General features: G+C 39.1%; 1 protein-coding gene across 3 annotated transcripts in view; it reads left to right on the top strand.

The window, feature by feature from the left end:
- PLEKHG1 (pleckstrin homology and RhoGEF domain containing G1) overlaps positions 1–16,270 on the top strand; it is a 126,994-nt gene that overhangs the window by 22,479 nt on the left and 88,245 nt on the right. For all 3 annotated transcript variants that reach the window (XM_064708139.1, XM_064708140.1, XM_064708141.1), the window contains exon 3: positions 14,725–14,799. In XM_064708139.1, coding sequence (XP_064564209.1) covers positions 14,751–14,799 — 49 coding nt within the window. In that variant the 5' untranslated portion in view covers positions 14,725–14,750. The remainder of the gene's footprint in view (positions 1–14,724; positions 14,800–16,270) is intronic.

The following is a 16,270-nucleotide window of genomic DNA, read 5'->3' on the forward strand; positions in this document are numbered from 1 at the left end:
AAATTGTTCTAAACTCTGTGTCAGTAAGTTTTTATGAGCATAGGTGGCCTGAGAGAGGAGTGCTGTAAGGTTGCACCTGTGTAAAATTCAGATGGGCCTAGGAGTGTTCCCAGGCCTGGGAGAAGACGGTCTGTGATGGTCATGTTTGCTGGTGTGATGGTGGGAAATGGCAGCCTTCCCCACAGACAGTTTCCAGGCATGACTCAGTCTCTAGAGTGGGTCAGCCATCACTTGAGAGATGGCTTTTATGTACCCTGTTTTGGAGACTAGGATTATTTATTACCAGAGAAGTCTTACTCTGTCCCAGCTTGCTTTTGCACCCAGGAGCACTTTTTGGGCACATCTAATGCATTAATTTAAGAATAGACTTCGTTTTTCTCATTATGAAACCCTGCAATGTGACCTCAGCATTTATTCGGCATCAGAGAATCTGCAGGTTGGTCCAGAAATCCCATGAGTGTTTTCACTCTGGGGAAAATCAAGGGTCACGTTTTATTTGATGTCAGCACATCTTCTCAGTCAGCATTTCTCTGCAGATTTTTCATTCCTTGCTTGGGTAAGTTTGCTCTACAGAATTGCTGTTGTTTATTTCAAAGTGAATTTCTGGATTGGTTTTTTTGTAGAGAGAAACGGAGGAGTTTGGAACTGGGAAAGAGGAAACAAAAGAGTTTGGAACTGACTTGGCACTTTGATATGCGTTGGTGGGTGAACACATAGTGGTGACCACTGGGGAAAAAGTGTTAAAAGCTTGGTGGTATCTCTGGGAATACTGCAAGGCTGTGGGAACTGTGACAGGATGAGGAGGAGATCAAGTAACTGTCACTGGATTTAAAGGGAGCAAGTGCTTCTTCCCCCTGCTCCTCTTACCTAAATGCAGTAAGGCTTAGCAGGCTATAGAAATTCATTTGCTGATCAGATAGAGTGGTTCCCTGCTTTTTGTGGTAATATACATAGCTCTTAGAGTGTGTTTGAAATACAGCAGGGACTTTTTCTTTTTTTCCTGCAGCCCCACTGAACAGGCTGGCATAGTCTCAGAGCAAGGCAGGGCCAGGTGGTTTCCTCACTCTGCTGTGCCTCTTGCTGGGTTAAGTGGGAACCTGGTGTTGTTAGTATGCACTCTGTGTGCCTGTGTTCCTCAGAGGACAAAATGTGGGCTAGGCAGCAAGAATGGAGGAGCTGGGGTTTTTATGTACTAAGGGGATGGTGTTACATAACTTGAAACAGCATTATTGGAATACCTCTGTGTTGTTTCAGTAGATCAGTGCTTAATATTTGTATGAAACATTAAGGTTTATAAATGGTTAGCTGTGTGTCTTGGCAGTGCTTTAGGTTTGTTCCCCACTTACTAAACTCAGAAGGGTGTTTTGCAGAAAGTTCACATAAGTTATTTCTTCCCTTAAAAGTGGAAGAAAAGGAACTTTCATCTGAATTCACCGGGCTTAGCTCTGAGAATTCAAAAGGCTTTGGAAACTGGCTGAAGCTCTTGGTACTGACTTGAGTAATATCCCTTTGAATATTTACTTTAATCAAGCCTATTTAGAGATTCCCGCTCACACCCTGCCCTTATTTTTGTTGGTTTCCAGTACTAGATAAAATGACCAATGAAATAGAAAGCTGTTTTCTTAAAAATAGGTTCTTCTGGAGTTCTCAGTGGTATTGCTATAGCTGGAATTTGTGTTATTTTAGCACATAATAGGTATTTCTTTGTTTCTGTGTTTGAAAGATAAGTCCAGGTTATTTATTTTACTTTCTGAGAAGGTGAATGAAATATCAAAGTGCACAATGGCTCAGACTCCATGCAGTTGTCGAGATTTACTTATAAACAACTGATTGATCAAACCATATCTCTTAGACTGATGTAGAAAGGAGAAAAACATTCATCTGAAGGAAATCGCCTTTCCAGCTATAATCCTCTTAAGTCATGTTATTTGTTTCCCCATGTTTTTTCTGAATGGAAGTAATATTTTGGTCAGGAGCCAGTGAAGGTTTGCATTTGGCGATTCAATCTTTAATAAGAAATTTGGCTCTTCTGGGAAAGAATAGTGGAGATAAGAGGCTTTACATATTTATATAGAAGGAGTTTCCTTATCTAAGGAATACAGCTGTTTAACCCAAAAGAAATGTTCATTCAACAGCTTGTCACTTGCTTCTGTCAAAATGGTCATTCACATTGCTTTGGAAATTCTGGCAGGTTAAAGATTGTTCCTGTGGGTGTTTTCCCTTTTACCAGTTTTAGTCTCCTAGACTCTGTACTTGTGCTGATCAGGTAAGTGCTGAAATAATTTCCTTTCCTTTTCTAGTCCTATTTAATCTAATATTCCTTATTTTTTCTAATGAATATATTTAATGACTCTATAAATGCATGTGTTCTGTCAGAGATGAAGCATGAATGTATTTTGAAACTGTAGTTTCTCTGTGCTCTGCATATGCAATTCAGTGCCACAAAGGCCGGTTGGACTATGCCTGCAGTTACAGAACTCTGAATTGAGGACATGCTTTTCAAAGCTAATATACAGCAAGAAGGCTCTGGCTTCTCCATCCCCACTAGTTGCAGTGTTCTGTAGATAACTGCAGGCTTTGGCTCTGGAAAGCATGTTGTTTGCAAGCCATGCTTCAACAGTTGCACTCTGGAGTGGCTTGATAAATAGTGAAGTGTTTTTACAGGAAATGTCCCAATCTGAGTTATGAGGCCATTCATTTGGGTAAATTGCAAGGGAATGTACTCAATGCTGTCAGCTTGTCTGTTATTAATTTCCTCTTTTTTAACATGTGTGCACAGTGTGTATATAAATATGTATACATATATACACATAGATGTATGTATTCCCAAAGTAGGGAGAAGGAAAGGCTGGAGGAATGTGAAAGGGTCCTACAGTCAGGCCCAGTCAGCTGGTCCTGAGCCAGGGCTGGGGGGCTGCCAGGTTCAGCAGCATTCGGAGCCTGGAGTATGTCAGGGCTCAGAAAGCTTTAACTGTTGACTCTTTCATGTGATTTGCTGTGTTGTTTCCTAATGTTTCATACTCTGTGATGAAAACTAAACCCCAAAATTTTCATTAATGATACTTCACTGCATTCAGAAAGTTAGATGGACTTTTTCTGGTGGCTGTGGGTAAAAAACCCGCAACAAAACGTGTTTCAGAGGGCATGCCTAAGTAGTTGTGCATGGCTGTGCTTTGGCTAGCCACTGAAATGACAATTTCTGGAAAAGCCAACTGAGTATTACTTGTCTAATAATTATAAAGTCTACGTCTAAACCTCTCATTTCAGCAGTAATGCCATACTCAGGCAATTGCAGTTGAAGGAGACACACAAATGGGCGTTGTAGGGGTCCGTTCTCCTCATGGTGGATCTGTGTCTGAGTCTTTCCTTGTAAATGTAATGGTGTCACTGTGTGTCATGGAGACAAAACTAATGAAGGGTCCACATATAAAGCAATAATTATCCATTATTCTGGTTTTAAGTAGGCTTCCCCTTCATGAACATTCCCCTTGTCAGCAATGCCAAACCAAACATTCTTTTGTATCTCCCCCCACCCCCCCGCTTTAACTCTCCTCAAGAATTTGCACTTGAAGGGGAAAATATCATTCTCTCTTCTTTACTTGGAATTAACATTGTTTAGGAAAATTTTTAAGAAAGTAAACTGACTTTCTGGACAGTGCTGACATTTTTGTCTTTCATCAGTATGACCTTATTCTGGAAGTTCTGTGGTTTTCTTTTACAATGAGGTCTGAAGTTATTTCTTTGAAAATATGCAGTCAATCCAAACATATTGCAAGTATTTTACAGAAGAGGTGTAGTAACCTAATTGGAGTTGATGCATACTAATTGCTCTGCTGTTAGCCAAATTGAAAGAAAAACAGCAGTGCTTTTAAAAAATATGCGCATGGGAGGATAAATTTGTGTTTGTAATTTGGTGCAGAGCAGCATTTTGTGGCTTGCTGTTTTTTGGTTTGTTTTTATTTTGGGGGGTGGGGAGGAGTTTTCAGAAATGTGTTTAAATGCAGAGAAGAAATACCCCTGAAACAGCTGATTTTGAATAGCACTTTTCTGTACTTATACCCTTGAAAAGCATTGGGCTGTTCTGTACTCTTGGAGTATTTGCTTTTGGATGCACCTTATCTCTGTCAAATTGTCAGGGTTTACATTTCATACTGGTTATGTGAGTTGAGGAAGATGTCATTCCCTATCTCAGTGCCTTGACTTTGGCCCTATACAGAGTTTAAACACATACAAATTTCATTCTTGCCATAGATAATAGCTTTCTACTGACCTTGACTATAAGGAATTTCTCTGTAAGAGGGCTATGAAGTTTTCATTTAAATGAAGCAAGCCCCAGAAAAACCTTCATTATTATCATAGTCCTGTGATTTCAAGAGAAGCTACCCTGCGTAGTAGAGGCAGCCTGATGTCCTTACTAAGCAGATGGCAAGGTTGTTTCCTTTCTTCTGATGAGTAAGTGTGACAAAGTTAGTGAACTTTAGTTGGGTGTCAAGAAGCTTCCTGAAACAGAAATGAAAAATACAAAAAGGAAGTGTCAGAGGGTGAAACACCTGCAGACATGGTAAGATTGTTTCTACCATTGTTAGATCAAATTTTTCAGATGCATTGGGGTTCACTGGTATGTATCCATCACTGTTATATTTATTCAGCACGTAGGACTGGATTCAAGTAGTTTAAGGCTTTGCATATTATAGTTTATTTTCACTGTTATTTGACTTGTTTGCTGTAATTGGATTCCTTGAGATCTAACAGCAGCTTTGCATCCTCACAGCCTGTTTTGATTTTATTTCTTCCATGAAATGATGCATTTACCCATCAGTGGTCTTTTCCAAGATGTTGTTTGGTGATACCCCCAGCACAGGCATCATGTAAAAAGACAAGTGTCTTTTTAAGTGCTACACAACCTCTCTAATAGAAAATATAATTTGGAAGAGGCTTACAGCCTGTAAAAGCAGGTACCAGGTGCTCTTTACTATATAAGCCAGATGCAAGTCTGGAGGATTTTTTGTTTGTTTGTTTTGCTTGTTTTTTCTTGTATAAAAGAGAAATGAGAATAAAAGCTGCATGCTAGGATGATAGCTGGGTTATTGCTTGTTTTTTTTTTTTTTAATATCTGTGAGTGGAGTGTAAAAGCAGCAGCAGTCCTTGTCTTTAACCCGAAATCATAAAACTGTAGTTACTGAGCACTGGAGGCTTGAATAAAAAAAAGACTAAAGGGGGACAGAATGTGAAAAGGACTAAAGAAGGACTCTTTGCATGTGTTTATCCCTACAATCACCATCTCTTCTAATTGTAGCAAAGTTCAGAGCTTTGAAAAGAATTTGAGTAATTCTCTGATAAACAATGCTGAAATTCTTCCCTCTTCAGTTTCCTTTTCTTAACCATGTGCACTATAAAGCAATCTCTGCTACTGAAGAAGTTTGACAGGTTCACATCCAGCTGTGGAATGTTTTGGAATTTTTTTTCTTCATTTATTAAGCCAAAACTTTTGGCCTGGTAGTGAGGTTTAACCTCTACAGCTCATTAGAATGAAATCCTAGAATGGCTTTGGTTGGAAGCGATCTTAAGGTTCATGTAGTTCCATCCTCCCTGCTCTGGGCAGAGACACCTTCCACAAGACCAGGTTGCTCAGAGCTCCACCTAACCTGGCTTAAACACTTCCAAGGATGAGACATCCACCACTTTTCAGGGCAACTCCTTCCAGTGCCTCACCACCCACAGTAATAAATTCGTCTAAACCTATTTCCTTTCAGTTTGAAGCCATTCTCTCTTTTCCTGTCACTACATGCTCTTGTAAAAAAGTCCCTCTCCAGCTTTCCCATAGGCCTGCTTCACATTCTGGAAAGCCACAATCTGGTCACCCTGAAGCCTTCTCTTCTCCAGGCTGGAAAACCCCAACTGTCTCAGCCTTTTTTCCTAGGAGAGGTACTCCATCCCTCTAATAAACTTGATGGCCCTCATCTGGACTTTCTTTGACAAAGTACAATACCTAATGCATTTGTAGTTGTATTTCTCCTGAGAAAGATTCAAGAAGAGGGGATGCTAGTGACCAGTCAAAATAACTAATGTAGATTTAAAAAAATATACTTTATTTTCCCCCACAAAGTCTGAACAGTTACCTGGAGTGTTTAGCTGGGAGGGTGAGTGGTGAGCTAGGCAGAAGTGCAGCTGTAAACCCAACATCCAGAGACTGTACTTAGGATGACATGGTAAAAGGACTGTGTAAATTCTGACAGTGACAGAGAATTTGTTGGGGGGAAAGTCACGTATTCTTTTTTGGCAACTGTTAGAGTTCTGGCCATGGATTTGGCTGTTATCACAATATGGGGACTTGTACCCTTAAATCCTGTAGGCTCTTTAGTGCTGTAACTGGTCTGTGTGCATAGTACATGCTCTTTGTCCTTTTTCTGCACTTGGTGTATGCATTACTGAAGAGCCACAAATTAATGATGCTGGAAATAAGCTCTTGTAATAAAGAAAATGTTGAACTGTGAGTTCTTGTCTATGTTGAGGCATTTGGGTTTCTCTTAAATAGGTTTGTTTCAAATTCAGTTTTCTTTGTGTGGCCCTAATTAGCACTTAACAGTAGAAGTACTATTATCTAAAAAATGAAATCAGGAAGCAATGTACGGAAAACTCAGTTAAAAGATTTTATCTCTATCTTTCTAAGAGCCAGTGAAGAAAACCATGCTGTTGGTTGATTTTTGCAGAGTAACCACACGTAGTGCATTATGTGGGGCTCTTAATTGGCTCAGAAAATGCTTTGCTTAGAATACATTGTGTGCTTCACTGTATGGTTGTTGAGTAGCAGATTTCTTTGAGTAGATGACAGCAGTATTTTGTGATAACGATAGCTGTTCTTGGCAGCGATGACTTACTACTGCTGTACTCTCAGCGGTCTGTGCTGGGACTTGCCTCTAAGGCCCTAAATATCTCGGGACTGACCTGCTTATCCTGCTTTTCCTTGGTTTTCATCAGTGTATGTCAGGCATGTCCTGTGCTGAGCCACTTTACCTAAGTCTGTCTGTTTTCTCAAGCTTAGATTCAAAAGAAAGTGTCTGAAGTGACAGACTTTCTGTATGTAAGTGAAACATGATCTTTTGATGGATTTTTTTTCCTTTGTTCGTGTGGGGTTTTTTAACTTTAATGAAGAGCTGCTGAGATTAACTGCGCTGTACAAAGACATGAGAGAAGCAATATGTGTACATAACTTGAAAAATGCCCGGTGCTTTACAAAATAATTCTGTTCATTCTGGTTATAGGGGGTTTTGAAATAAGGAAAAGGTGGTAGAGCAGTTTAGCTCTCAGGCTACCCACCCCCAAATCCAGACTCGAGTGATGGGTACGGCGACTCAGAACGGTTTTTACCCCGTGTCCGACACGCTGACCGGGAGGGAGAGGCAGGTTCTGCTGCAAGCGCTCACTTTTGTCTCTGGGCGCAGCAGCAGCAGCGGCAGTGCCACCTGCGGGAGCTGCGCTGGAAGCGGTGCCCGCGGCTCCGAGCATCCCGGCAAGGATGCGCTGCCGCCGCTGCCAGCGCCGCGCACGGAGCGACGCCTTGGGTGGATTTCTGTCCGCGTTCTGCAGCGCAGCGTGATTCCTTGTCGGCTTGGGCAAAGCTGCGGCTTGGGCAATAGTGCTAAAAATATTTTCAAAAATATTAGTCAGTGGTTCAATTTTACAGAAAGAGAAATAGCAGTGGTTAATCACAGTAAGGAATTTCCTACAAACTGCGCTGAGATGACTTGAGTTTTAAAGACAGTGCTTTACCTGAGCTGAGAAACTCCCGTGATCAGCACAGAGTTAATGCATACATGCGGGAAATGCATGCATTTCACCAATTAAAGCGGATGTCTTTCTGCTTAGGCTGTGAGCATATGCTTCACAAGGGTATTTGGGAAGTGTCAGTCAAGGTTTTGATCCCTCTTCCTCCTCCCACAAGACCCTGTGGGGAGTTTTCCTCTTTGTTTCACTTGGCATGGAAGCAGCATATGCTGTTTTAAGTAAGGAGCCTTACAATGTGGTTGGACACAGACCAAAAGTTGAGTATAGCTCATATTTTCTAGAAGTTCTATACAAAGTTTGAAGGAGAAAATATTGTGTCACATGCCCTTCTAGACCTCATATCCGGCGTTACTTTGTAAAAAACACTCTGTCATGCCTTGCAGACTGAAACATGGTGATTAGCTGCTGAACTTGATCTTTTAGTGGGTTTGGAAAACCATGACCAAAACCTTGGAATAGTGCTGGGAATGGATTCAAAAGTTGGAGAGATGGGAGGAGGAAGAAGACATAACGCCTAGTAGTTAAACCACAGAGGAGCCAGACAGCTCATTCCTTGCATTAGAACATTTATGATGTTTTTCACATTCAAACACTGTGAATTTGCAGTAAACCAGAATGAAAGTGACAAAGGGATTCTGTGATTTGGTCTTTGCCTGCTGGCAAAAAGTTAAGTGTTTTGGATTGGAGCCACAGTATGGATGATTATCTCCAGAAACTGGGCAGAGGATGCTGTAGATTAAATATGTTTTGAAAAAGTGGGCAGGAGAGTGATGTTACTGTGACTTTCATCAATGGGCAAGTGTGTAAAGGAGGTTTTGCTCCTTCTTGCCAATGTAGATCAGAGGGTCTTGTTTGGACCAGCTCATCTCTTGCTGCATTTGTCTTAAGTGTCACAGTTACTGCCTTTCTGTGGAACAGAAAGTGAAAGGATGGCATGGTTTGGGAATATCAGCAAAATCTGTAGTATCTTACCAAAAAAAGCCCACAAAATCCAAACCCCCAGCTCCAGCAAAACGCCTCAAAGCTGGAACATTTTGGTATGTGTTGATGTGCGGGGGGGGGAAAGACTGGAAGATTTTTGTGGGACATTGTTGAAGAAGGAAAGCTGTAACTCACATCCAGAGTGCTGCTGGAAGGGAATGGAAGGAGCCGTTAGAATTCTGTGCAATTTTTGAAGGAATAACTATGAACTTGAAATAACATTTGAATCTTAAACAGGTTTAATTACTGTTTTTTTCCTAAGCCGTATTACTTAGGAAGGCTGAGGGGTGGTGGTGAATAGGAGCAGAAATGAGGGCTTGGTTTATGTCCTCATAATGATCCCTTAGGTCAGTGTTATTTAGGGTTTCATTCAGTGTCACTTCTTGGTTCATGTGAAAGAACTGTGTTAGTGTTAACATATGAACTTGTTTTATGGTTTATGTGACCTGGGATCAAAGCTATTCTTGTGGGGTTCAGAGCAGCAAGGCATCTGCTCCAGAAGGGATTTTGTAGGCAAACAAATGGCAAAAACTAGATCAGGGACAGATGTCCTTATTCTCTAACAAAGACAGTATGCAGTGTTAACACTCAGATGTCAGAGCCTGAGTGTGTTGATGTGAGGATGAATTTTACCATAGCCATCCTTGGAGTTTGGAGTTCATCCTGAAACCTGAGAATGTAAGTGCTGGTTTTGGGGTTCTGTGAGTTGTTTTGCATTCAGAAGTGCAACATCCAGTACCATTCATCCAAGAAGGGGGGCTGGCTGTGCAGGCTGTCTCTGGGCATCTAATTGTCCTTATTTGTTTACAAAATATTTTATGTCAAAAAACCTACTAATATCTATTTTATTTCTACCCCCCTTGCACCTTTTTTTTGATTGCAGCAGAAAGAACTCATCTAGATACTATTTTAAAAATAATCCATCAGACAGCTTTTCTGTTAATGATACAGTATGTAATGTAGATTCTCAGGAGTTGAGTTGTTTTACATGTATTCATGTGTGTATAAAGCACTGACTGTTTAATTTTAATCTGTAAAAGGCTGCATTTAAAATTGTATTGAAGTATTATAAGGGAACATGTATTCTGATTGTGAATAAAGTGACCACAGCAGTGGTCACAGTAATCTTATATTAATGTTGATTGTGCCTATGGAAGATGGGGAAGAAGTGCAGTGTCTGTCATTGAAAAGTGACTGTATTTGACAAGTTTTTGAAGAAATACAACAAACTTTCTTGAATATGATCACTCCCAGCTATTTGGAACAGATGTAGACTAAGGGCCAAGGGTTTGACACAAAGGAGGAGGGTCAGGTTAGATTTTGGTTAGTGATGATCATTGTTCAACATAAATACATAGCTGAGCTCCATAGTTACATCTGCAAACAGTCCTGTGACAAACAATGGTCTCTTTCAAGTTCCTGGATACTTTTTTGAGAGTATAGAAATAATTTTTTCAAAGAATGAAAGTAGAACAGAAGTCTTCTCTCCAATGGAAATTGGTCCATGAAATTTTAAATGTGAAAATTGTGATTAATAGTGATTTTGAATAGTTGGAAACCCTTACTGGTGGTTTTCGTTTATTTATTTTTGTTTGTTTTGGTTTTTTTTTTTTGCAAAGACAATTAATTAAAGAGGCAAGGAATATATTTGTCTGTGAAACACAAGTAATCCATATTTTTTGTGAGTATGATTTTTTTAAAGTATTTTTTAGCCTCCCATGTGCTATAAATTTGAATGTTTTACTAATTCACCTACAGCACACTATTGGCTTAGATGCTGTGTTTAAAGGATCTTATGTTTTTCATAACGCTAAAGCTGATTTGCAGTTTTTAGCAGCTCAGGATTTTAAAAGCAAATCAATCTACTGGTAGGAACAAAAAATTTCTTGAACTAGGACCTCCCAGTATGCCTGTTTGGGTGGCCCTGGCTGATTATGGCCCATGAAAATGCATGGTCATACATCTGACTGGTTTTGGTTGCTGTTAAAAGAATTTTGCTTAACTGAGCAATGTAAACAGTATAGCTGTGTTTATTCATAAATTATCAATGCATATGTATTTCAAGTTCTCTTACTAGGATGTTCAGTGAAAAAGTGCTCTAAGCAATAGGTAGCAGTTTTGACTAATGGACTAAAAAATACAAGGTACCTCACGGACTACTAGAATAGCTGAGCCTGAGATTCAGAGAAAATTAGAACTATTTCAATAATAATATTGCAAGAGTATTTAGAAGGGTCTACCTGGAATGTTTTTATAAGGTTCTTAAAAGCTTTAGGATGCTACTACTACTAAGGTTGTCTGGATAAGTGGAAATTATTTGTATAGAAGGTGAGCAAGCATTATTTCCTTTTACATTTACTAGCAAGCTTGTACCCCATATGCTACTTTTTGACTGATTTTACATGAGTCCAGCTTGGCCTTACTGCAGAGAGAGGGAGATTTAGTTTCCTCATCTGGTTAATACTTTTTGTCAGAGATTTCCTTCCTAGATTAAAAAGAGGAATTGTAGAAGTAAAGGAATGCTCAACATTGACTTCTGTTTCTTGAATAATTCAAAACTTGGTGTGTTGCAGAAAACAACAGCAGAGTTCTCTATTTCTTTTTCTTAAAGTTTTTTAGTATATTCTGCAATTTCTAGCAATAGAATGGAACTGGTTTGCATTAATGAGACAGAAAAGGGGAAAGGTATTTTTAAAAATATATAGATTTGTGTACTTTTTAAAGAATTAATAAAACACTTTTCTGTGCCACGTTACTGGACCTCAGTTTTTAGATGTAATGTTTTCAGTTGACAGTGAATTGGACAAGTGCTGAAGACTGTGTCATGTTTGCACCTGGTTGTACAATTCTGGTACGACTAATCTCCTGTAAGCTTTAGAAAAAGCAGCAACAAATTTCAGACTGTTTCATTACGGAAAACCATTACAGACAGTGGCAAGAATCTTTGTGGGGGGAAATTCTTTATAGAAAGGGTTTTTCAAGCATTGAAACAGGCTGGCCAGGGAAGAGGTGGAAACACATGGAGATTAAAAGACACATAGGTGTGGCACTTAGGGACATGGTTTAGGGATGGACTTGGCAGTGTCAGTTTAACAGCTGGACTCAGGGATCTTGGAGGTGTGAGAGTTTTCAGACATTGTTCTGAAGATGCGCTTTTCTAGGCAGAGAAGCTGACTTACTTTAAACTGTGGTAGTGTGTTAAGCCCTTGCTATCATGTTTTGTAACGCAGAGCTGCTAAACTGGCGAGTCTGTGGAAAACCATTAGTGGGACTGTAGTTTATAAAATCGCCATGGATTATCCAAATGAGCTGTTGAGACAGAGTTGTTGTGGCAGTGGCAGGTCTGAACCTGTTCAATGAATACCTTGGTCTGTGTGCAGTAATTGAATGATCCAGCTTTCAAGTTACTATTCCATTATTAAAAATGACAAGGTCATTCAACGCCCATTTGAATCCCGCTTGGTTTTGCACTGGGAATGATAGGTCATGCTCCATAGCAAGGGATAAGCACAGGAACTCCATTAAATTCGCATAAATGACTGTTGGGGTGTGCCTTACTTGCAGTAAAATTGCTTTCTGGTTTTGAGTTTAGATAGCAGAAAAGCAAGGCTGTCACTTCCTTGGAAGGCCAAGTAGAAAATGCTGACCTACTTTAGATAAGGAAAGGTTTTGACTTACGTAAATAAAAATCAGGGCAGAAGAGGAAAGAAAAAAGGTCTTTTTTTCATGCTTCTATTTAGCACCTCTACAAAATGTCAATGAAGAAGCCCAAAATTATTTCTGAGACTACAGATCTTTTTTTTGTCTTTAATATGTTAGTAAGTGACTCTGTGAGAATTTTCATGATCAAGTTTACTTAACATACTTATTTCAAGTATGTGCAACTCCAACCAACCAAAACCAGGAAACAAATATGTGGATATCTGTGTTTTTCCATTTTTAACATATTTTTTCCTGAATAAGTGATATTAAATGATTTATTTAAAGTTTAAATAAAATGGTTTTTGTATTAATCACAGAAAGTAAATATAGTATTTATTGATGACATTTCTTGTTTCAAATATATTGTGTGATTAACTGGTTCCTATCAACTTTACTAGTAAGTCACTGGATAGCTGAAATTTGATTTATAAACCTGTGTAATGTTCAGAGAATATGTAGTGCATCATTGAATGCAGAGGGTTGGACACGGGCTTGCCAAGTTTTAGAATTAATTGGTGTATTTGTTCTAGCCAACTGCTTAGTGATGATAACCATAGATAATTAAATTTGAGTAATCTGTTTGAAGAACAAATTCATTTTTTAATTGTCTTGTGGAGAGCGGGTTCTGTTTTACAGCAGATTTATAGAGGAGTATGGAGACCCCGAGGTTTTTATACTTGTTTAAGCCTCTGTTGTGGTCACACTTGTTTGTTCAGTTTGTGGCACTGTCCAGCTGTGTTTTATGAACTCATAAACCCAGACCTTCAGGTGGATAAGCATTACAGCTATTAATTTGGGCGAATTAGAGATGTTTAGCTAGCTCACAGTCTTCACTATATGTACTGTTGTGTGGGTGAAATATCTATGTTAAGGACAAAGTAATTCCTGAGTAAGACATGGTGGATTTTATCTTGAGAAGAGATGAATTGGCTGATCTAGAAAATCATACAGAAAATCTAGTAGAATTTCCATCAGCTAAATAGAAATTAATTTCTACCCTAAGAGGATTATAGCCTCATGTGTGTCTAATATTTCTAAGTATTTTACATATTTGTGAATTAAATATGACAAATATACTTGCCCTGGATATAACAGCTGAAATACTGTTTTACAACTTAAACATCTTAAGAAATCCTACAAATTTTGTATAGTTTGGTTGTAATGTAAACCTAAGATCTTTATTGGACATTAGGGCACAAATGTTTTCATTTTATGTCTGAAGATAGGATTCAAAACAAGATATATGAATTTGAAAGCAAAGTAATTTAAGAAGGGAGGAAAAAAAGGGCCATTTATTTGAGTTCAGTCTCAGTTCTGCTGCAGGGTTATCCAGTGAGGTCTCCAATATTTCTGGATCTAATGGCTGTCTTGAAAACTGCATGCAAATTTTCAAAATTCATTAGGAATTAGGGCTCTACTGTGGCTACTTCTGTTGCTGTGCACTCTGTACAGTGCTGTACACATCACTGAACTGTGTGGATCATCAGCTGAGATGAAGTCCCACTTGGCACACAAACTCCTTCAGACAGAGAATCATCCTTGTTCTGATTTGTCTGGTCTTGGTGCATCCTGTCTGATCTTGAGGCTTTCATTATGTAAAATGGAGTGTCAGCGTTGCTGGTGATGAAAAAATATTCAGAGATGCCAGAAAGAAGGATACAAAATCCCAGCCAGTGTGTGGTGGCCAGATGTTGACTGCTGGCCAGTACCACAGAGGGTACATAAGGTTGCTGTAAGAGGAGACGTGTTCACTGCCTTCCTGAGAAGCCTTTTCTTCTCTGCCCACTGCTATGCTGGAAGAAATACTGGTGCTCTGCAGTGCAGTAAAGCCCCAAGTTAGGGGATTTTCTGTTTGATGCAGGCTGCTGTGACCCTCCAGGTGGTCACTCCATGGTTAACTTCAGCAGTACCTGAGTGTAAGCACCTCTTCCATCCCAGTTCAGACCTCTCACTCGAAATTAACTGAGGCAAAAAAATGTGTGAAATGAAAGGCAGAAGTTCACCAGATGTAATTAGTGCTCTCAGGTCTGAGAGGGTCCTTTTGTGCCTGCCTACCTGGAAGAACATGCAACTGAGAGCGTCCTGAATGCCGCAGTTAATCCTGAGAGAAGTTTGTCTGTTTACACTTCTTACATCCAGACACAGAAGTGATGAAAGCTGAGAACCCATCCTTCACAGGGGCTCTGGAACAGGGGAGGGCCTTGCTGAAACGTGCTGGTTTTGATGGAAAACTCTTCTTTGCTTTGTGTCCATCAGGTTCTACTAAGCCTGTGTCTGCAGAGATGCCAGATAAAACACCAGGTGCTACAGAGCCTGTGCCCAGAAGTGAAGGTTAGTAGTTTTCTTGCATTCTTTTGTCTGTTGAAAAAAAAGAAGTGCTGTTTGGATTCTGTGAATAATTTTTTGAAGTTAAAGACTGATTTCCCTTACTGGCCTTAATTTTAAGGAGGGGGCTGGATCAGTATTATATATGCATGTTTATCTAGATAGCAGGAAATTTTTACTTGTCTTTGAGTAACCTCTCCATCCCTCCCTAGCCCAACATCCATGATTGTATTAAAATATATAATAATATAATATAATATAAAAATATAATATAAAAAATAATATAAAAAATATAATAATGGGGAAGTGCACTGCTAGGATTTCAGCATTTGGAGATGTTTTGTCCCATTTGCTAAAGAGATCTTGTTAACTGAAGCCAGTTTTTTGTATGGGATACTTGAGTCTAACAGAACTAAAGCTGACATTTAGGATGTGAGTTGATTGATACAAAGAGGAATTGTCTGTGTGATTTTCACTAAATCAGTGGAATCTTGAAATGCTCAGTCAGACCATTTTGTTTCCTCTTGAGGTCTATTAATTTTAAATTTCCACATCTGAAGGTTTGGTACTTAGTTTCGTTGAGGAATTCCTTGAGGACAACTGTAACCCTGCCTAACTTGATTCCTTCTCCAGAAGCACTGCTGGATCCGTCATTAAAGCATTTTATAAAAATTTTCTATTTTGTGTGAAGTGAAATTTGCTATGTTGTTGTGAGGTGTTTCTGACAGTATTGTGTTAAAACTATAGTAGTTCTTGTATATCCTTGCTTTCTAGATCATTGCTGTCCTCACACAAGGACTATATTAATAAAAATGTGTGGTTTAGTTTGACTACAGTTTACAGCTCAGGATTGTTTTTTCTATGCCTCAAGACAGAGATCTCAAAATTTAAAGTATTTTTGTAAATTTTTGAACCTCAGTTTTGGCATTTGAAAGGCATGGAGGAGCGAGCTGCAATAATAATCTCAAGAAGTGCATCAAATATAGTTGAGAATGGTACTTCTCTTCATGTAAAGGGTATTAAATTATGCTTAACTGTGGAAGGCCTTTTTAAAATTTACTGTAAATCTTAACATGTTACTGGGAGAACTCCCCGCACAAGGGGAGAAACAATTACAGCTAGTCTTTTAAAGACTGAGCTCTCTCTGATGCACATGTTTTGTGTCATCCTTATAAATAAATGCTTATGCTAAAAGTATTGGAGTGAGTCCAATTGAAGCAAAAGCCTACAATAAAATATAGCCAACTAAAATGATGAGATTATTCTGAATCTTCATTTTCAAATTGCAGTTATCATTGTACTTTGTGATAAGAGGTCATGAAGTTATTCCAGAGTCAGTATGGAATATCCTTGCTCAGTTGGTTAGAGCAGGATGCTGATAATGCCAAGGTCACAGCTTTAGCCCCTGTATGGGCCATTCACATTAAAGTTGTACTTGCTGATGCTTGTGGGTCCCTTCCAACTCAGAATATTCTGT

This window comes from Zonotrichia leucophrys, chromosome 3, assembly GCF_028769735.1.
Source record: "Zonotrichia leucophrys gambelii isolate GWCS_2022_RI chromosome 3, RI_Zleu_2.0, whole genome shotgun sequence".
Taxonomy (NCBI): Eukaryota; Metazoa; Chordata; class Aves; order Passeriformes; family Passerellidae; genus Zonotrichia; species Zonotrichia leucophrys.